Source organism: Mesoplodon bidens (assembly GCF_964165515.1).
Source record: "Mesoplodon bidens genome assembly, chromosome: 19".
NCBI classification, from domain to species: Eukaryota; Metazoa; Chordata; class Mammalia; order Artiodactyla; family Ziphiidae; genus Mesoplodon; species Mesoplodon bidens.
The window spans coordinates 44,812,468-44,834,612 of NC_138179.1; the positions used below are offsets into that span (position 1 = coordinate 44,812,468).

The 22,145-nt window shown below is 49.5% G+C and overlaps 1 protein-coding gene across 1 annotated transcript in view; it reads left to right on the forward strand.

Annotated features, from left to right (window-relative positions):
- Nucleotides 1–22,145, forward strand: part of TBCD (tubulin folding cofactor D) — a 179,978-nt gene that overhangs the window by 93,949 nt on the left and 63,884 nt on the right. Inside the window, exons 14-16 of the mRNA XM_081220636.1 lie at nt 7,951–8,107; nt 17,135–17,192; nt 21,539–21,568. Coding sequence (XP_081076762.1) covers nt 7,951–8,107; nt 17,135–17,192; nt 21,539–21,568 — 245 coding nt within the window. The remainder of the gene's footprint in view (nt 1–7,950; nt 8,108–17,134; nt 17,193–21,538; nt 21,569–22,145) is intronic.

The window sequence follows — 22,145 nt, forward strand, 5'->3', positions numbered from 1 at the left end:
GAGAGTGCTTATCTTGGCTAAATATGTGTCACAGTAACGGCTGTACCTACTTAGCCTGGACTGTGGGCTTCACTTGTGCTGGGAACTTGTGTTTTCAGAGCACCTGGTGAGAGAACGTCTGTTCCTGGCTTCTCGACAGCTGAGCCTTGGCTCTCAGCCACAGCATGTGGGCAGTGGTGGCAGGGGTCTTGTTCACAGGGAGGATGCGTGCGAGGGCTCTTGGACCAGCACAGCCATGTGACTTTCTGTGGAAAGGGAGAGGGCTTCATGGGTGCTCCCACTGTGGCAGGTGAGTGTGCTTCAGGCACTGGGGGAGAGTGTAACCAGGGGCCCACCCCAAACCGCACAGGATGCTGCTGAGATCCCGTTCTGTTACGCGCTGTGGAGACGAGCCCTGGCTGGGGTCTCCCAGTGTCTGTGGGGCGGGGGTCCCTCACCCTCCAAGGAAGGCCAACACACAAGTCTGAGTGGTGGTGCTGTGGCTGGCAGTGCTGCCCACAGGTCAGCTAAGGGCCTTTGGGATAGTTTTTCAGATGTCCTGTGGGAACCGAAAACTACATGTCTGTGGAACCAGATTTTCTGTCCGTCATTTCCTCTCCCCCAGCAAATTCAACATATTTTTTTCTGAGCAAGTTGGACTGCATTCTTTAGGAAGGTATGATGGCTGTTTGTGCTGGTGGATGAAGTAGAAGTTCTGTGGTGATGGCCACACCTGCTCCCGGGAAACTGGTACTTTCCTGGGCTCAGACTCTGGGCAGGCAGGTTCGTGGTCTGAGTGTTGGCTCCCCAGACAGCGCCATCATGTGCCGAGGCTCAGAGGCATCTCGGGAGACTCAGCCAAGTGTATCCCGGGAGATGTTATTCTAGGGCGTGTTGGGAGATTTGGCCCAGTGCATCCTGGGAGATATCATTCTAGTGCATCTCAGGAGACATGGCCCAGTGATCCTGGGAGACTTGGCCCCATGCAGTGATATTCCTTATGTGATGAGTTTGTTTTTAAATTAGTATAATTCATTACTTATCAAAACACGTAACTTCTGTGCTGGCTGTATGATGACTTTTTTGTGGATGCTGAAAAGTACACTGGGTTCCTCCTGACCTCTGGAGATGTGCATTTGTAAGCCTTGCAGTGGGGACTTGGTGCTCTGAGGGTTAAGTCGTTTCTGTCACCTGGAGGCTGCTTTGTCCTTAGGCGATTGGCGTTAGACAAATGACATGCTGTCTAGAGAGAAGGGTATTTAAATTACATTGCTGGACTCTGGGTTGCCAAAAGGAAGCCCTCTGGGGAATCTTATATATTTGACATGTATTTGCAGTGTGTAATTGGAACCGTGAGAAAGGTCTTTGTTCAATGCTATTGAAGAGTTTTCTGCATTTTAAACCTGTTGGATCTGGAAAGAGTTGTTAGCTTTTGAATTCTTTTCTCTGATAATGACTTCTTATAAAAGTTTAGGGCAAAGACTATTTCTACTTCATATACCACCTCCTCCCCAAAGCTCTGTGATTGCTCAGTACCCTGCATGGACTGGGGCTGGTCTGTCTCTTGTCTTCCTGTCCCTGGATATCAGAGCTGGAAGCCCAGAGCATACTTTCTCACAGAAGAGGCTGGTGAAGGCCTGAGAGGTCGGGGGCAGCCATGGGCCTTGCCCAGGAGCAGCAGAAGCCGGCCCGACCCCGTCCATCTACCCCTGGGGGCACGGTACTTACTACCACCTTGGGATGAATTGGAGCCGAGAGCCCCACTTTCCAGTTTTCTTGTTGAAGAAATCCATCATCTTGCTTTCTCTCCTTCTGAGCTGTTTTACTTTGTGAAAATCAAGTTCCTTTCCAGTGACTGTGAGGCAGGTGTCCCACCGTTGCTGTCAGTGGCTGCGTAGTCCCCTCTCTCAGACCCCAGTCCAGCAGTGAGGCCTGTGCTTGTTGCCGGCAGCACTTCTTCACCTGCACTTGGATGTCAGCTACTGATGTTTGTGGCAGGTGTTATAAATGGGTCACTGGAGCTTTCGAGAGAAAGAGTTTGAAACTGCCCGTGCCAAGGACTGGGGTGGGACTTGCCAGGGAGGCTTTGCCAGGCAGCTGCAGCAGCGTGGCCACATGGGTGGGCAGGGCTGGCAGTGAGACCCTGAGGCCCAGGCGGGCTTGGGTCTCTACTTCTCTGACCTAGCTCTGTGGGAGGATGCAGGAGGACACAGGGAAGTCAGCGCCTTCATGTCGTTGGAGGGCCAGGCGGCTACCCAAGGACATCACATGCATATGTATGGGGGCCAGGGACCAAAGCTGGGGTTTGTGGGGGCCACCTTGCCACACAGAACTCAGAGCCCATGTTCCTCACCGGTCTTTTCTCTCTCAAGTAGGGTTGAGCCCGAGTGCAGCCTACGGCTCCCACTGCCCTCTCACAAACTGACCTTCTTCCATTCCTTGAGACAGAGAAGTGGATGGGCTGGGGAGCAGGGCCAGGGAGTCTGCGGAGCGAGGGAAGACTGGCGCCTGGAGCCACGTACGGGTGGCGGGTGCGCAGGTCCCGACCCTTGAGACAGAGAAGTGGGCCAGATGAGCCTATGGTTGGACCTCCTAGTCTGCCGATTTTCCCACCAATAAATGTCAGTCAGCCATGAGGGGGTCTCTGTTGTGCTGAGGCAGACGTCTGTTAGTGGGTACAGATGACAGTGCATGTCCTTTTCCTCGTGACTGGTCGACCTCACGAGCCATCTCACAATTACCTGGGGTCAGGCTCCCCCAGCCACTCAGGGGCCTCGGAGGCAAGCAGGTCGAGGGTGGGGCCGTGTCCCTGTGGAGGTGGACTTCTCCCTGGGGGCCCTGAGCATTTCTCAGTGCAGTAGTTGGGTGCGACGTCCACCTGAAGTAGAAGTGGACAGTACTGACCGCTGTCATTCATAGTTGTCTATTTTGAGATTGATTTTGTCCAATGGACGGATAAATTGGGACTCAGCAGTTAGCATCCAGATTTCCCTCAGGCTATAGAGTTGCTGAACGGTCTTCCCCAGAAGTGTCTAGGCAGCTGGGTAAAGTGGTGGTTTTAGAGAATCTGGGGCGGCAGTGACAGCGAGTTTATGCGATGCTTCCCCTCAAGGTGCCACAGCCTGTTAGTTTTGACATGCATTGGGCCATGAATGGGCTACGCTCTTAACACAGAGAGTGAATATGAACAACACTAGAAAACTAGGAGTAATTCCAGGTAAACTAGAACTTTTCCAGGTAAGACAAATGAAGACCAATTGGAAGCATTACAGATTTGGTTTAGTTCAAGTTTGGATAATAATTTTAAAATCGCTAATTAGATTTAACTACTTTATCTGAAACAGTTGTGGTAGTGTCCTCTGGTTTGGTTTGGCATTTATACATGCTCCGTGAGTCTTTTTATTTTTTATTTTATTTTATTGAAGTATAGTTGATTTACAATGTCATGTTAGTTTCAGGTGTACAGCCCAGTGATTCAGAGATATATATATATATATATATATATATATATATACACACATACATTCTTTTTCAGATTCTTTTCCCCTAAAGGTTATTACAATATATTGAGTATAGTTCCCCGTGCTATACGGTAGGACCTTGTTGGTTATCTATTTTATATATAGCAGTGTGCATATGTTAATCCCAAACTCCTAATTTATCCCTCCCTCCTTTCCCCTTCGGTAACCATAAGTTTGTTTTCTATGTCCGTGGGTCTATTTCTGTTTTGTAAATAAGTTCATTTGTACTGTTTTTCAGATTCCACATATAAGTGATATCATATATTTGTCTTTCTATGTCTGACTTACTTCACTTAGTATGATCATCTCTAGGTCCATCCATGTTGCTGCCAGTGGCATTATTGCATTCTTTTTTATGAATGAGTAATATTCCATTGTGTATATGTACACTACATCTTCTTTATTCATTCATCTGTTGTTGGACATTAAGATGGCTTCTGTGTCTTGGCTGTTATAAATAGTGCTTCAGTGAACATTGGGTATACATGCTTCTTGAGTCTTAACTGTATGCTTCAGTTTTAGGAGGTAGACAAAGAGGGACAGGTACTCTTTCAGAAAGCTGAGCTTAGTTCCTGGTGTGCTGACTGGTGGAGGCAGACCCTTGTTAGCTTCAGTGGCTCCTGCTCAGGGAAGTTTGCCTGGTGCTCCCAGGGTGTGATGCCAGGCAGAGAGGGCTCCGGGGGCTTTGCAGGTGGGAGGGGTGGCATGCACCTGGTAGTGGCCAAGAGAGATGCGAGGCCAATGGGGAATTGGTGTAGTGGCCCTGGGGCACTCACAAGAGGGAGCCATGGGCAGCTTGGGCTCTGCTCTGCTGAGGTGAGTCACTAGGCTGACCAGAGGCTGAGGCTGGTAGTGGTCCAACAGTGATGGAGCGGCTGAGCAAGGAGATGCTGGACCAGAGTGAAGGGGTCCTCTGCAGAGGTGTGGCTGCTATGGGTGGGGCAGGCCTTGACTGGACACAGGGAAGCAAGGAGGGGCAGCCCTGGGATGACCAGTGTGCCCTGAACTGTGCCCCAGAGGGGCACGGGCCACTGGCTGACATGGGATGTGTGGGTGAGATGGGCTTTGCTTCAGACGTTGTGGAGTTTGAGGGACCTTTGCATATCCCATGTGGGGTGTTGTACTGCCATTGGATTGAAGACATGAGAACTTGGCAAGAGAGTGGCTCCATGTTTGGAGTCCTCAGCATGCACAGAGGAGGAATAAGGCCAGCTCCAGGTGTGAATGACCTTGGTGTCCACAGCGTGGGTGCCCGGCCAGAACTCTGAGTGCAGGTGCCCTTGCGGTGCTGCTAATATTGAGGAAACATGTTCTTGAGTTCCTCAGTCCTGGTTGAGATGCATATAACTGATAACACAATGTCTGAGATTTTTATTTTGGGATACATTTATTTTGTGTAATTTTAAGTAAATTTATGTGACCATTTATAAATCTTATTAAAAGTAATCATCATATGTATACAAAACAAATGGTACAGAATCAAATCTATTTTTTGTTGCCCTCTATGGAGAATCAAAAGTCTTTAGATTGCAAAAGGCAGAGGGGACATTTGTATATAATATTCATAGTTCTGCCATTGTTTCTTTTTATTTTTTGCCTAAGACTTTCTAGGTACATTTCTTTGGAAGATAATTTCTGTGATGACAGTTGCATGTGCAAATAATTGGTGCTTCATTTTTCTTAAATCCGTACCTTGAGTGTCTTTTCTCAGACTGCAGATTACAGAAGAGAGAGAAGAGAGAGAAGTGAGGTGCCCAGACCCAGGGGAGATCCCAGTCCAGACGTGCCCGAGAGGGTGGGGCTGCCTCAGGGAGGGCTGGTCTCCTCTGGCTGTGCCTTTGGTCACTTGGTGCATTTTGTGACCCTATCCGTCTCACCGCTGGCTCTCTGGCTCTTCCTTTGTTCACTTTGTTCAGTGGTTGATCTCCCCTGCTGTCTTGCGCATCGACCTTCACTCGCTTACACCAGTTCATGCACGTGAGAATCGTGCATGAGTTATCTGGGCACCACCTGCCCCACATGGGACGCTACCATGTTCCAGTTCTACCCTGGACATCTCTCGCCGTGTCTGCAACATGTGGCCTGAGGGGTGGTGCTGCTGGGACAGGGAGACTCTAGCCGTGTGCACAGATAGAAGAATGTGCTCCCACCCCTGGCCTCCCGGGGGGGCGTGGGCTCTGTACCTGCCCGTCCACTGTTGTGCTCGGCGGCCCAGTGTTGGATGGTGATCCACAGAAGTGGTTCTGCCCTGGTGCCCGGGAGCTGGGATGTGCGGCCACGCCATCTTCTCAGAACAGATACTCATTTTCACTTTTTTTTTGCGGTACGCGGGCCTCTCACGGTTATGGCCTCTCCCGTTGTGGAGCACAGGCTCCGGACGCACAGGCTCAGCAGCCAGGGCTCACGGGCCCAGCCGCTCTGTGGCACGTGGGATCTTCCCGGACCGGAGCACGAACCCGTGTCCCCTGCATCGGCCGGCGGACTCTCAACCACTGCGCCACCAGGGAAGCCCTCATTTTCACTTTTTTTTTTTTTTTTTTTGCGGTACGTGGGCCTCTCACTGTTGCGGCCTCTCCCGTTGCGGAGCACAGGCTTAGGACGCGCGGGCTCAGCGGCCACGGCTCACGGGCCCAGCCGCTCCGCGGCATGTGGGATCTTCCCGGACCGGGGCACGAACCCGTGTCCCCTGCATCGGCAGGCGGACTCTCAACCACTGCGCCACCAGGGAAGCCCTCATTTTCACTTTTAATACTTCTCTAAACACCGTGGGAGCTGTTTAGTGTGCTTTATGGCAGCATCGTTGTCTGTTTTGGATCAGTAGATTGAACTGATGTTCAGTCTTCAGCATGTTCTTTCAGAGAATTTCATTGAGTGTGATTTAAAAAAAATTAATACTCTACCTTTGAATTGTTAGTTAAAAGTTTTCTGAAGGTTATTTCTATTACATTTTACTATTATAATCATTTTAAGAAACTTTAAAAAATTGTTCATTTATAAAATTAATTCAGTACCTTTATACTTTTAAAACCCTATGCATGAATGTTATTTATTTATTTATTTTTTTTGAGGCACGTGAACCTCTCACTGTTGTGGCCTTTCCCGTTGCGGAGCACAGGCTCCGGACGCGCAGGCTCAGCAACCATGGCTCACGGGCCCAGCTGCTCCGCGGCATGTGGGATCTTCCCGGACCGGGGCACGAACCCGCGTCCCCTGCATCGGCAAGCGGACTCTGCACCACTGCGCCACCAGGGAAGCCCTATATTTTCTTTTTAAGTACATGTCTCTAATAAGCAAACCTTTCCCAAGTACTTGAAATACATGAATCTGATAAATTTAATAGGTAAATACAGTACAATTTCATCTCCCTTAAACATTACAGTGCTTTTACCATGTGTCTTAAATTCTCTCCTCTCTTTATAAAATCAAAAATTGCATGTGCACTATTAAAAGCTCAGTGAGACATTTTAAAATGGAACCAGAAGGACAGTGTGTACGTACTTCAAATTACTTTAAATATCACAGGTGTTTTAGATAATTAAATGTATCTGGGCTATCCCTGAAGTTAGCACAGAATGACCATGGGCTTGCTTTACTTTGTCATCCTAGTTCTCAGCCCTAAAGCTCGGTGAGGTCACAGATGCCCTCTGAGCAGAGTTAGGACACCTGTGTAACGGAGCCTCCTCCCTCCGAGTGGAGTCTCTTCCCTCCGAGCTTGCTCACCAGCTGGTAACTGCTTTTGGGCAGAATTAGAAGCCCATCTATCATTCACGGTCCCCTTGACAGCAAGACTCCGGGGTCAGGTGTCCTCTGGATCAGATACTCTTTCCTCATCAGAAGGTGTCCCAGGTGATGCTGCTCACCCTCCTCCTGCTCCCGTGAAATGCCAGCCCCTTCCCTTGCTGCTGTCCCTTTGTGTCTCCTTAGGCCTGGCCGCATCCCTTTGGTGCGCCCCGCAGGCACGTCCGTGCTGTTCTCCAGGAGTTCTGGGGCAACTTTTTTTTTTCTTTTTTTTTTTTTGCGGTATGCGGGCCTCCCACCGCCGTGGCCTCTCCCGTTGTGGAGCACAGGCTCTGGTCGCGCAGGCTCAGCGGCCACGGCTCACAGGCCCAGCCGCTCCGTGGCACGTGGGATCTTCCCAGACCAGGGCACAAACCCGTGTCCCCTGCATCGGCAGGCGGACTCTCAACCACTGCGCCACCAGGGAAGCCCTGGGGCAACTTTTGAGAAACGTTTTCACCTGAGTTGAGCCGGTAGACTTGTGTTTTCCTTGCAGATGCCCTTTCTGAGCAGGCCGTGGGTTTCAGAGTGACTTCGGGTGGGACCACGTGTGTTGCTCACACCTGCCTCTCCGGGGCTGAGGTGGCAGCAGGGTTGTGGTACAGCAGGTGCAGCGTCTGTGGAGCTGAGTGCTGCTTTGGGCCTCCTCACGGTCTCTGTCTCCCATGTGCAGTTGTCACTGTGATCCTGAAGGCGCTGACATATGAGGAGAAGCGGGGCGCCTGCAGCGTGGGCTCCAACGTCAGGGACGCCGCCTGCTATGTGTGCTGGGCCTTCGCACGGGCCTACGAGCCTCAGGAACTGAAGCCCTTCGTGGCCGCAATCTCAAGGTAAAGCCTGTGAAATGACTTTCCAATCACTGTGGAGGAATGACAGCATTGGCTCGCCGGCTTCCCTGCCTGCACCTGTGCAGTGAAAACCAGCTCAGCCTCACAAGGCTGGAAAAATACATTTCCCCTGGTTTCCTGGACAGAGCGGGAGGGCAGCAGGCTGTACCACCCGCGTGGGCCTGAGCCCTACTTTTAGGATCCTGTGTTTGTGCCGGGAAAATTCAAAACAGATGTGTCCTCAGTATAGTGATGTTGTGAGTTAATTTTTTCCCTGTCTCCTGTTGGACTGGAGTCCCTTTGACGTGAAAAGGGAGGTCAGGTCTCTGCTTCTGGTTGTTGATTAAGAAGCTGGAGGAGGCGGCCAAGCATGGCGGCAGCCTCTGGGTTAGTCATGGTTGTAACACTGACCCGATGGCTTTTCCTAGGAGATGGATTGCAACATTGTTCTCAGGACCTGGAGGCCGCCTGCCACAAAGGAGGTGCCGTGAAAAGAGCGGGAGACCCCCCAGGTCTCAAAGCGTCTGCACGGCAACTCTGTCCTGACATCCTCCTCCTCCGGTCTGCGCATCGGGTCCCTCCCACCTTCTGAGTGCCAGCAGGGCCTGGGGGAAAGCTGCGGAGGGCGTGGGCCACTCTAGGGTCCGGAGAGGGTCCTCAGGCCTGTTTACTGCTCCGGATGCGTGGCCAGGCTGTATCTCTCAGTCTTTACCCTCACGTGAAGGAGGAGCCTGCAGAGCAGCCTGAGGATTCTGACCCCTGCTTAGGGAGACGCACTGCTTCCCAGGAGGTTGTAAAGGTGTCTGACCCCTCCTGGTCCTGTCCATCCTTGGGAGGGGACGGGTGGGGTGGGAGGGCAGTAGGCTTGTGGAGATACCGTGGCCTGAGGCCTGGCTGCGGAGACCAGGCTGCCTGTGCCTTTGTCCCGTGTTCCTGCCCTCGGGCTTGCGTTCCCCACTCTCTCATTGCTCTGCAAACGTGAGATCGTTTGCTGTTTAATGCAGCTTCCGGGAAGGCGCTGCCTACTGCTTTCTTGTTCTGCTCCTCAGCTTTTTGGAAGTTGCTTCTGTAACTAGAGAATGAAAGCCAAAAAAGTGTTTTGCTCATTGTTTACATCAGCAGTCACAGGGTGATGAACCCTTAGATGGGTGCTATCTCATTCAGTGTCACGGCTTCCCACTCCTCCAAGGACGCTTGCCTGGAGCTGAGCCAGGCCTGGCTCTGCAAATGCCACGCTGCCTCTGCCAGAAGCAGATGTGGGGGAATCTGGCTCCAAATGGTCATTCCCATTTCAGAGTTAAGTCATCCCGACAAGGCTTCTTTTTTCAGTTTAACCTTTGTGGCTGAGAGCTTGGAAGGTTGCAGGAACCTGGGCCCTGCTTTCTCCAGGGACTCTCTTTGGTTCAGCCCAATGGGAGAAGCATTGCCAAGGGCTGAAGGGTCAGTAGAGGCATTGGGCACAGAGGTGGGCGGCCACCACTCACCACGTCCTCTGCTTCGGGGAGAAGCTTCTCATTGCCCCGTAGGTGAGAACATCAGAGTCACAAGACCTCGTCACCAACTTGGAGAGAAATAGCATGAAGGGTCCTGAGTCCTGCTGTCCCTGCTGGCATAAGTGGGCCAGAGAGCAGGGTTCTGTGCAGGCCCTGGGCTTGGGAAGGGAGCCTCTTTCACCCAAAAGCAGATACCATTGCAATGCTAATCTCAGCAGTGGTTTTATAATGCAGAGCACCAGCCTGTGAGCAGAAGTGCTGGTAAGTGTTAAGCCTGGCCCTTGCTCACATGGTGTGACTGTCAATGTGGATTCCTGGCGTGGGCGGCCCTTCACAGACTCCTGTCCAATTTTCCTGGAGGCTGAAGGGGCACCGGCACATCTTACTTCAGGGTGACGCCCTGTTATTCAGAAAAGGAAAGACCCCCTTTGGCGAGAGGGTTACTTCCTGGAGCTGGCGCCTGTTGGGAGAGGGCTTTGAAGAGACCAGCGACCCCACTGGGTGGAGGCCTGTGCAGCCCACCTGCCGGACGAGGGTGATGCAGGTCTGCTTGCAGCTGAGGGGTGGGCCGAGCCCTACTGTGGGGCCCCCGAGGGAACTGGAATGTGGGGGCGACGGAGTACAGGTGGGTTGTCAGGACACCGAGCTTTCTGAGTTGGGACTCATTTTAAATAATTGTACTTAGCACGAGGGACAGATCACAGCTGCGTGTACTGGTGGCAGCATCCGTCCGCAGAAACTCATGTGGTTCACCTGGGCCTTTGATCTCCGTGGAGGCTGAATTTCCCTGACGTCTTGGGTACGCCCAAGCAATCACTGATGAGTTTACATACACTGAAACCACCAGCTTGCAGGGGAGCCCAGGGACTCCTGCTTCACAGCCCTCCTAATATTTCTCCTGATTGACCCTGGAGTTAGTACCTCATGGAGTTTCTGCTCAGAAAGGCCCCTCTTGTCCCCTTCCCCTGTGCCCATCCCAGGACTGGATCAGCAAGTGCCTGTTGGAGCCATGCCCGGCAGCTTTCTTAGTCCAGTTTGGCAGGTTCCGAGGGAGCCTGTGCTCCAGCCTTTCCCGGTCCATCTAGACTGCAGGCCCGGGGGGGTGGAGCGGGCAGGCGGGCGGGCTGGAGGGTGAGTCACAGTGCCAGGTGAGTCTGCAGGATGCTGCTGGCGCTCGCTTCCCTGCCCCAGAGTATCGGTTGGGGTGTGTCCTTTGAGATCAGCCTCCCTTGGTTTGTAATAAGTGACCACATTTTAATTGTCAGCTTTTAAGCCCATTCATCCTGGCACATGATACAATCTTGCTATCTTTATACTTTCACAAACTCTTCAGTAGATCCTGCAAAAGTAGACAGTTGAGATCAAACTGTAATTCTGTCAATGAACTAGAAACATCTGATGAAAAGAATCAGGTGGTGGTAATAATGAGGCAGGGCTGGGCTCAGCCCATGGAAGAGGTCAGAGCGTGGCCGGCCACCAGCTCAGAGGGCCGTGCAGGGAAGGAACGCTCACCTTCCTAAAGGAGCTGCTCCGGCCTGCTCCCCTTCTTAAAGGAACCCGAGGAACTGTTTTTCCACCTCACCTGTGAATATGTGCTTACCCTCTCTGTTTCGTAAATACCGAAAAGGAAGTTTTTAGGTCATTTTAATCATGGTTTGAACTAGTATTGGTCAATTTTGAAAACCTGTATTTCCTAAGCGTTATATTCAGACACATTAAGAGATGGAATAATTATTTTGTGGATAAGTACATAGGGCTTCCTGAAAAGCCAAGTGTAATTTAGGGAGAAAGAAACACATAAAGTTAAAATGGTAGAGGATGGTTGTGCATTATCTAGAAAGTACCATCTCACCAGTAATCATATATACACTACCAAATGTAAGGTAGATAGCTAGTGGGAAGCAGCCGCATAGCACAGGGAGATCAGCTCGGTGCTTTGTGACCGCCTGGAGGGGTGGGATAGGGATGGTGGGAGGGAGGGAGACGCAAGAGGGAGGGGATATGGGAACAGATGTATATGTATAACTGATTCACTTTGTTATAAGCAGAAACTAAAAAAAAAAAAAAAAAAAAAAAAGCTTATTTGCAAGAAAAGGAAAAAAGATCCCTGTTGCCAGCATGTGTGTTGGTTGTCACCTTCTAGCGATTTCCTCACCTGAAACTCTTTTGTAAGCCGAGCTCCTGTTGACATCAACCCTGCAGGGCCCCTCCTGCACCGGGGGCAGTGCCCGACTCAGCCTCGCGGAGCGAGCTGGGCGAGCAGGGCAGCGTGGGCAGTGCCTGGGGATTGGCTCCCAGATCTCTTCCTCGAGGGCAAGATTGTCCTGAAAAATCAGGAAATGGCAAGCATTGCTCAAAGCTATGTCTTGTTCCCACTCAGCGTTTCTTGATGGCAGACTTCCAGGGGGAAGATAACCTTTCTGTTTTTCGAGAAAAGTTAAGTGGCAATTATTGACCAGAGTGTTCCCCCCTGTCCACCTGTTAGGTCTCCCCTCAGACTCCATTTTAGCTCTGCTGCGAATGAAAAGCACTTTAAAGATGTCTTGTGTTTCGCCGTTGTGTCAGCTGGTATGAGCTTTGATTCTTCTGATTTAGAGAAAGCCACAGGCGCGTCTTGTAATTTATTCCAAAACCAATGTGACTTGAAACTTTCAGACAACACGGGTGGGTAAGAAATTATTAGTCTGATATTTTAAAAAGTTTTTGACTTTGAAATGACAAGATTACTGTTACTTAAGGTGAAAAAGTATATTTTGTATTTTATTGCTACAAAATATTACACAAACTAACAACAATTGAGTTCGGGGTGATATCTGCTCTTTGCTGTACCTGCTAAAACCAGGTGCCTGGAGCTCGGAGCAGGTCCAGGCACGCAGCTCCCCTGACTCGGACAAGAAAGTCCCTTTCTGTTTGACACAGAGCATCTTTCTGTGTTGGGAAATCCTGGTGAAGTATTACTTGAACTCTCCCAGCGAAAGCAAACAGGTGAAAATACCTGAGAGTGTTCCAACCCCAGTGGCTGTGGTCGGTGTGGTCCTTGCTGGCTACAGTCTGGCCCCTGCACCTCGCTCTGAAATTCTAAGTGAAAGCACATGACTCATGTTCAGCCCCATCCTGCTGAGGAAAACTTCACAGCACATGGGACATGGGGGCCCTGGGGGAGCTCTCATGTTTATATTTAACCAATATTGTCATACCTACTTTTATTTGAAACATGCTAGTATTTCTAGATAAGCCAGTTTTGTTCTGAAAGTGTGAAATTAGAGTAATTTTCAAAATTCAGTCCAAATCAGAACAGTATTTAAAACCTGTTGCATTCATAGGTATATACACAGTGGATTTGTTGAATTAACTTGAGTCTATATTTGACTAAGAGCTGTGCTTTTTAAGTGGTTCTGTTATATTTGTCCTACTGTGTTCTGTGAAGTTCGGTAAAATACGGACAAAGCAGCCAGTATTTGAAGCCATTTACTTGTGAATGCACAAGCAATCTGATGGAGGCGGTTGGGCCTGTCTCTAGTGCCCCAGGGTCAGGTTCTCAGGCTGTAGCCAACGCAAGCCCTTCAGAAGCTGGCCTTCGGTCGAGCCGCACCCTGCATGTCTGAGTCGGTGGCCTGGCCCTGTGGCCCTCGCGAGCTCGGGGTCTGCTCCTGTGACCACAGGCAGGGTGTGTTCACGGTGACGGGACAGGAGGCTTGCGCCCAGAGGCAGACCACTGCGGGCCATTCAGGGGAGTTTCTGCCAGGCTCCCACGACACACTGTCTCTCCAGGAATCATTGCTGTGTGGCAAGTGACCACAGGGACCGAGCCAAGTGGGCTGGGCCTTGCCACGGGGGTGCGGGAGGCCCACAGACCCACCTCAGGCTGAACACAGAGAGGGGTCTACAGGAGAACGTAAGCGGCGTCACCTGTGGTGGGGACACCCGAGCTTGGCCTGGGCCCCGTCACTGCCAGGTAACTATGGGGGACCGTGTGCCGGAAGAGTGAAGGAGGTAGAGCCCCTTCCCTGCGGCTGCCGACTGAGGTTCAGGGGAGGGGCTGGAAGGAGGTAGCACACACGACAAAGCTGGGAAGGACCCTTCGGCACAGGAGTTCATTAATGTTTTGGCTAAGTCACAGCGTAAGCGGACAGACTTGAAGCCATGCTGTCTCCGTTTGGCACCACAGAGCAGGCCCCGCAGGCTGACCTGCACGGCGCGGCGGTGGCACAGAATGGGACTTGGACTTGCCTCAGTGGTCTCGGCTGCACCAAGGCTGAAGTTGGGCTCAGCCTGCCCTGGGCAGGGCCAGAGTGTCCACAGCTGGGAGGCCTGGTGGTCAGAGTGGTTTGATGCATAACTTAGTAGTGACCTTACAGGGGTTATGGTGGCCTGTAGGGTTAGGATGGCAGGTGATTTTAAGTTTCTTCTCTATGTTTTTTCCATTCTCTCCTCATTAATCAGTGTTCCATAATTTAAAAATTGCAATTTAGGACAAATAGATTGACAGGAAATTTTAAGAATTCAGTGTAAAATGTGAACTTTTGGTACAGAGGAAGTATAGATACGTCAACATTTTTCTTGTGTCAGATGTTAAAGGAAAGCAGAAATTCTTGGTTAGTATCTTTTCCTAGAATACATATGATCTTATGGAGTTTTTAAAAAGGCTCTTATTGGGACTTCCCTGGTGGTGCAGTGGTTAAGACTCTGCACTCCCAACTCAGGGGGCCTGGGTTCGATCCCTGATTGGGGAGCTAGATTCCACACGCATGCTGCAACTAAGAGTTTGCGTGCCACGCAACCTGACAACTAAGGAGCCCGCCTGCCACAGCTAAGACCCAGCACAACCAAATAAATAAATAAATATTAATAAAAAATAAAAGTAAAAAAGGCTCTTACTGATATGCAAATATAATACTTAAATTTCCATCAATGATGAGAATACATTTAGAATAAAACACCAAACATGTTTTTGTTAAGAACAGTAGTGTGTATACGTTAATCCCAAACTCCTGATTTATCCCTCCCCGCCTTTCCCCTTTGGTAACCATAAGTTTGTTTTATATGTCTGTGGGTCTATTTCTCTTTTGTATGTAAGTTCACTAGAATGATTTTTTTTTAGATTGCACATATAAGCAATATCATATATTTGTTTTTAGCTTACTTTGTATGGTAATCTCTAGGTCCATCCATGTTGCTGCAAATGGCATTATACACACTACTATATATAAAATAAACAGCAAGAACCTACTGTATAGCACAGAGAACTATACTCAATATTTTTTAATAACCTATAAGGGAAAAGAATCTGAAAAAGAATAGAGACACACACACACACACACACACACACACATATGTATAACTGAATCACTTTGCTGTACACTTGAAAGTAACACAACATTGTAAATCAACTATATACTTCAATTAAAAAAAAAGAACAGTAGTTGTGTAATTTTTGGTTATTGAAAGATCACAGTATTAAATGTCTTGATCAGTTTAATGATTTCTCAGATTTTGTTAACAAAAACAATTATGATGTTGAAATGGAATCAATTAATCTTTAACTGGTCCTGCTAAAGTTGATGAATTTCCTTTAGTGTTAAGCCCAGTATTTTTTTAAAATCTCATTTTGGCTGTAGTTTATAATATAATAAAGAGTTGAGAGAGGAAAAGGGAATAACTTTCTGTTAATAGAGTTTTGCTGAAATTAATTTCAGCTTCAACTAGTAAAAGGACCCCAAATACTGGTACTGGATCTTTAAAAATCTTCAGATATTTAGTGGCTTTTCAAAAAAACTTTAAATTTTGAACTAACTTTAGGCTTAAAGAGGAATTGCAAAAATAATAGACGTTTCCATAAAAGCCCTTCACCAGCTTCCCTGAATATCGACCTCTTACAAAGGGGACCGAGGAATGAGCGTTGTGTGGGGCCAGTGGTTAAACCGCAGCTGCTCTTTGGCGATGTGCCTGCCCTCTTGGTGTCGCATTTGGGGTGCGTCCCAAACTCACTGTGCCAGTTGAGGTCTGTAAGGTGACTGTTTTTTTTAAAATAAATAATAAACATTTTGGGAGTACTTTGAGACTATGTAACTATCCAGTTTTCACACCCAGCACCCATCAGGTACTGCGCTAGGCTAGCAATGGTGGTTCTTTCATAGGAAAACACGTCTCCTCTGCTTTTTGCTCCTTTGTTTACTTATGTCAGTGTGGACCATGGGTTATCTTCTAACACTGTTGGTTATTTTGTTGCTCAGATTGCTCTGCCTTTGGCTTTTGGGAGCAATTTCAGGTTGGCTTCTGTGCCCTGTGTTCCCTGCCCCCTTGCGCCTTTGTTTTTAACGGTTTCTCAATTTCTAGCATGACAGGATGCCCCAGGCTTTTCTTTTCCCCTCAACCCAGCCCTGGAGTCGACCACCTCCAGGAGTCTGTGTTCCTCAGAGTGGAGAGTATTTAGAATCCAAGACCTGGATTCCACTCGCATTTCCACAGTGTATCCTTTGCACCTCCAGCCTGGCCAGCTGCGTGGACACCTGCGATTCCAGCCCAGCGCCAGGTCCCCTGGCCTCCTGTGAGCAATGCTTCTTCATCCTGGCTCCCTCCTCTGCAGCATCCACATGCAGTTGTTTCAGAACTGCTAACCCTCCCCCGTGAGAAACACACCCGCCCGGGAGGAGGGAGTTCCTGTGTGTCCTCCCCGTCCATCGAGTGTAGTGTCTCTGTGTAACGCAGGCACATTTCCTCTGCTGTTGCAGGACCCCACTTCCTGTAGTTTCTTTTTAATTTGCATTCAGGAAAATTCACTCTTTGTCGTGAACAGTTCTGTGGGTTTTGACAGATTTGTAGGATTGGGTTCTACAACTTCAGTACCAAACAGAATGGCTGTCGGGTAGGAGGCCAGCACCCCTTTCAGGTGATCTCTGTGTGTCTGAATAACCCTTTTTCAAACATTTCCTCTGTGGGCTGATAGGAGATGCAAATTTACAAGTCACACTTAGAAACAGCACTTTGTCCCCACTTTGTTTTCTGTTGTTGCCAAATCCGACTGGGCACTTAAGTACCTTCTGGTTTGTCCCTGATGGTTGAGGGTGATCACGTAGTGAAGGGAGGTTTCAGTGAAGCTGGTGGACAGTGTGAGCCTGGGCACTTCCTTCTTGCGGAGCTCGGTCGTGGTTTGGCTTGTGGGGGCAGGACCGTCAGAGATGCTTTCTGTGCTTGCCTACAGTTTCTGGGGAGATGCAGGGCTCATCGCTCCTGCTGGCCCCCTGGGCCCTGCTGGCCACCCACATGTTTCTCTGTTTGTACCTGTCATCCTGCCCCGACCCTGCCGTCCTCGTCCTGCCCTGTGAGGCCCGTACACGAGGCCACCCTCCCTGTGACTTCTGCTGGCTCTCATGAAGTCGGGGTTGGCCACCCTCGCTGCCCCATGAGCGTCTCTTTAGCCAAGGCCCCCGAGCCACAGACAGGCTTGTGGGCATGTGGAGGAGGGAGACTATGGGGTCAGCATCCCAGGCGTCTGTGCAGATTCCCTTTCATTAATCGCCTTCCCTTTTTCTCACAGCGCACTGGTGATTGCTGCCGTGTTTGACCGAGATGTAAACTGCAGGAGAGCAGCCTCTGTAAGTTTTCCTGTCCTGTTCCTTTTCTTGAGGGTGTGGGTGGCTCTGACCTGTGACCGGCTCCCCGGAGAGGCTGTGGTCACTGGCTTGTGAAGCAGGAGGGATGCCCAGGGGATGGGGGCCCATGGAGGGTGGCGCCCATTCCCTCTGGGTCCCAGCCGAGGAGTGGGCTATAGCCCGTGGATGGTGGGTCAGGACGGGTTGCCCCCGTCCAGGTGGGGATGGAGAGGGGGCCTGGAGGGTCCACAGCTCAGGAGTGGGCAAGTGTGCACAGTGGGTGCTGCTGTCTGTTTGACGAGTGTCTGGTCAGGGATCAGCATTGCAGCCTCGCCTTCTGGTTGGTGGGGTGTCACGGAAGCGCAGCCTCCGTCCTCAGATGCAGGGGCTCCATCAGGTCACGGAGCCCCCTGCTCCCTTGCAGCTCCTGATGGCCTGCCTGCTGTCTGTTCCCTGAATTACATGGGGTCCTTGAAACTTTCTGGTTTCAAGAAAAAGTTTCCCAGGAAAGCTCAGGACCTCATCTGTGTCCTGCAGTTTCTCTTCTCGTTTTGAGCATCAGTAGGATGCCTGGTGATTCTTTGAGAAGTCTTCACATTTGTGCCCTGATATTTACCCTCAGGCAGTAATTGTAAGACTCACTGAAATACAGTAAGAATCTTTTGTTAAATCTGTCCTTAAAAATTACCTTTTGGGGAATTCCCTAGCGGTCCAGTGGTTAGGACTCTGTGCTTCCACTATAGGGGGCCCGGGGTTCCATCCCTGGTCAGGGAACTAAGATCCCACAAGCAGTGCAGTGTGGCCTAAAAATATATATATATATATATATTTATATTTTCTTTTCTGTTTATTGGAACCTAAGAGCTAATTTTGGGAAGCAGTAATAAAATCAAAGCACTGATACTTTTTTCCCTAGGGAAGAGGTGGAATAAAACAACAGATATAATTGTTTTTTCAAGTTAAAATTAAAATCCTTTAAAATCAGCAGAAATTCTTTCCATTAAACACCACCTAAGTGACCCCTGCTTACCTAGTGGTGCAAGGCTAAGGCAGTGAAAGGTGCTTTTGTTCGAAGCTCATTTGAAAATGTCAGGATCAAGTCCCTAATTATTGGGGATGAAATTTCTCTCACCGCAAAGCTGCTTCCTCGTGAAGACGTCTTTCGTCCTTTTTGGCTCCTGTTTGTGCTCACGTTTTGTGCTCTCCTTGGGAGCCCGCCCAGCAACCTCGGGCCTCTTTCCCCAACGCCTGGGAGGTGGGAGCTCAGTGAGGGTGGTGAGCTGTCCTCTCTCTCCGTCCTGTGCCCTGGGGGCACCACCTCTCTGGGTTGTCAGGTGCCAGGAGGCTCTCACCACCACCAGCAGCCCTGGGAGGATGGCCTTCCCGTCATACTTGGGTGTCGCGGAGAGTGACAGACTGGAGGCCCACCCGGTTAATCACGGTGAATATATTTATGAATTTGTGAAAAGATGTCCCATTAAGTGGTTGTTCAATGCTAGTTGTTGTACATGCTAGAAAGTGCCCAGCAGGCCCCCAAATGTGTCTCCCCAGCGGCCACCGGCTTCTGGTGGCAGGTTCGGGAGGAGGGAATGGGGCCAGGGAGCCACACTTCTCTTGACCTTAGATGTCCTTGAAGCCTGGGTGTAGCTACGAGTCCCAGTCTTTTTCATTGGACGCCAAATTGGATGTTTAGTACTAAACCCCGTATTATTTTTTGATGTGATATACGTGGACTCACACGGTGTGACCTTTGGGACTGCCTTTCCTGCAGCACGATTCCCAGGGTCCATCCAGGCTGTGGCAGTACTGGCGGCCCCTCCGTCCTGCCCTTCCCTGGCCGAGTCATGTCCCCTGGCCAGCTGTGCCACAGCTGCCTGAATTGTTCATGTATGGTAGGGTCTCTGGGTTGTTTCTGGTTTGGGACCATTAAGAATTAAGCTGCTGTAAACACTCATGGACAGGTTTTTGTGTGAACACAATTTCTCTTTCTCTGGGATAAATGCCAAGAATACAATTTTGGGGTCATATGGTAGTTGCATGGTTAGTTCTGTAAGAAAGGGCCCTGCTGTTTTCCAGGGGGGCTCCACCATTGTACCTTCCCTCCATCATTCTGTCAGTGATCAGTTTTTCTGTGGCCTCACCAGCATTTGGTGTTGTCATTATTTTTGCGTTAGTTACTCTGATTAGGTGTGTGGTGATAGCTCGTTGTGGCTTTAACTTGCATTTCTCTGATGGCGATGCTAGTGATGTTGAGCAGGTTTTCACGTTGTATTTACCACCCGTATCCTCTTTGGTGACGTGTCTGTCTAAGTTGTTGGGGAGGGGGAAATTCCTCCCCCCACACCAACCCTTCTTGGTGGATTTTGGGCTGGTCTAGTAATTAAATTGACACGAGACAGATTAACAGGAGAAAAAGAAACAAGGTAATTCGTATACACGGAGGTCTCATAAAAATGGGACCCACAAAGTGACCAAAGCAGGCTGTTTCTATATCATTTTCAGACAAAGAAACAGTTATTTGTGAAGATTTAACAAAGAGGCTCATGAAGAACTGACAAGGTTTATTTCCCTAACTGGTGGTGAGGACGCTTTCTCTCCTCCTGGAGTGGGGAGGGTACGTTCACATGGGAGATTTATTCCTGCTTTCAAAGTCAAGAGTGTTTTTAATATCATTTTTCTCCTACTGGCTGTTTCTCAGGTAACTTTAATTCAAAATATCAATATGTGGCTTGGGTGGCCTGCCCTGAGCCCCAGCAAAGTCTTCTGGCCCTTTTTTCACTGGGTTGTTTGTTTTCATTGTTGAGTTTAGGAGTCTTTTCTTTCTTGGGCGAGTGGTTTGTAGGTTCTTCCTTCCAGCCTGTGGGTTGTCTGTTCATCCTCTTTACAAGGTCTTTCACGAGCACAAGAGTTTTTTTTAATTTTGATGAGATCCAACCTACCAGTTTTTTCTTTTATGGGTCATATTTCTGGTGTCAAGTCTGAGAATCTGAGAATTCGTTGCTTGGCTCTCGATCCTGAAGATTTTCTCTGTTCTGTCCGATCGATCTGTGTCTGTCTTTTTGTCTGGGTTACCATGGCGCTCTAGTAACCCTAATACTGGGTAGAGCCATTCCTCCCATTTCTTTTTTTTCAACATTGTGTCACCATTTTAGGACTTGTGCTTTTTCATGCAAATCTCATTATTTTTTACCTTTTAAATGATGTCACCAAAATAGTAAATGTGCTCCTAAATATTGCATGTTATGTAAATTGGCATTGTATCTTTTTTCCATTGACTTTTGGTCGGTTTCATTTTTGCTTTTAAATTTCCTTTAATGAATTTATTACAAAAGGTGCAAAATGGTACATAGCAAAAGTCGAGTCTCCCTGCTCCCAGTGTGAAAGCTGCATGAGGGCCCTTGGGGAAGTGCCAGTCCAGCTGTGCCTCCCCAGGGCCACCAAGTGCGAGGTCTTGGAGACGACCAAGTTTCTGGTTTTCTCTGTAACCTGCCAGAGGCGTCGGGTGCACATTTAAACATCACGTGGGGGTCTTTGTGTTCCGTTGTCTTGATTCCTTGTGCACAACTGCATGTGCTCCTCCCAGCGCCCCGCAGGGGATGATGAAGTTGTAGCTGAAATGAAAGTCCTAGAGGTTACAGCCTCATTTCCAGGAAGGTCCTGCCCCAGGCATTGGGGCTGCGTCTGCAGGCAGGATCACCCTTCCCAGGTGCTCCCTGAAGCCACCAGCCACCTGCCCTCTGCCCTCTGACCTGTCTCTCTGGTGGAAGGCGCGTGGCGATGAGGTTGCATTGTGCGCAGCTGCACGCCTTGGGCATTTGCTAGCTGGTGGCAAGAAGGTCCACCTAAGGATGCCTCATTCTAAGGTAATGTTTCGACCTTGTGAACAGCCCAGCTCTGGGCCTGTGAGCAGGACGTGGAGCGTGTCCGTGGCAGGTCCTGGGGAAGGCAGCATGGGGAGACCTGGCACTCAGTGTCACCATCCTGTGAGCTGTCATCACACATCCCCAGGAAAATGATTTGTGTTTTGGGCTTTTAGTTAACCAAATAGATATGACTCTATTCTTATTTTTGTATCTAAGACCTTGAATTAGGCTTTGGTGTGAAGCTCAGCATTGGCCGCTAAGCTGATTTTATAAACTTGAATTCTTAAATCATGGTTTTAAAGCACACCAGGACGTAAAAACAGAAAGATAAACCACCCTTGAGGCTCTGAGTGGCCAGCAGTGAGGACCTTTATTTAAAAAACCATCACAGCTCATGTGTCTTGCACTGGATTTGCTGTGCGTCCATCACTCATGTCCAGCGAGTACACACCTAACTCACTGCCGTGTTTGTGCTTCTCTTCCTAGGCTGCTTTCCAGGAGAACGTGGGAAGACAGGTATGGCTATTTTCAGAAATCTTCATTCCTAAAACTTCCTGTAGATGTAGAAGTAGAAATAGTAAAGCTACAAATGTGGGTAAAGAATTTACCTAGAATAAGCTAGTACTTTACACTGTGACTTCCGGTCGCAGATTCACTCATAATGTGACTCAGGTGAGTGTTGACACAAGTTTTAAACAATTAGTTGTTGTTTTACAGGAAACTTGAATGTGTAAGTAATTTTCACACACGTCAGAAATCAGTGCCTTGTGTATTGCCGGGGGCCTTCTGATGTCAGCAGTTGCCCGTGGGCGCTGGAGGGGTGTGGGCAGAGGAGCCAGGCAGGGCAGGGGCAGAGATGTGACCCCTGCCTGTCCCACGTGTGGAAGGAGCCAGCTTCCGCCTGCCAGCCGCCCCACGGCCCCTCCTGACGTGACATCGTGCCCCCGGCCCTGAACCTCTTATTGCGGTCAGCCTGGGCTGGGAGGTGTGGCCTTTATCCCCAAGTCATTCATACTGTGTGTGACGATGACCACCCTGGCACACGTGGCCAGTCTGGCAGCAAATGAGCCATCTCAAGGGTCAGTTTCCCGTG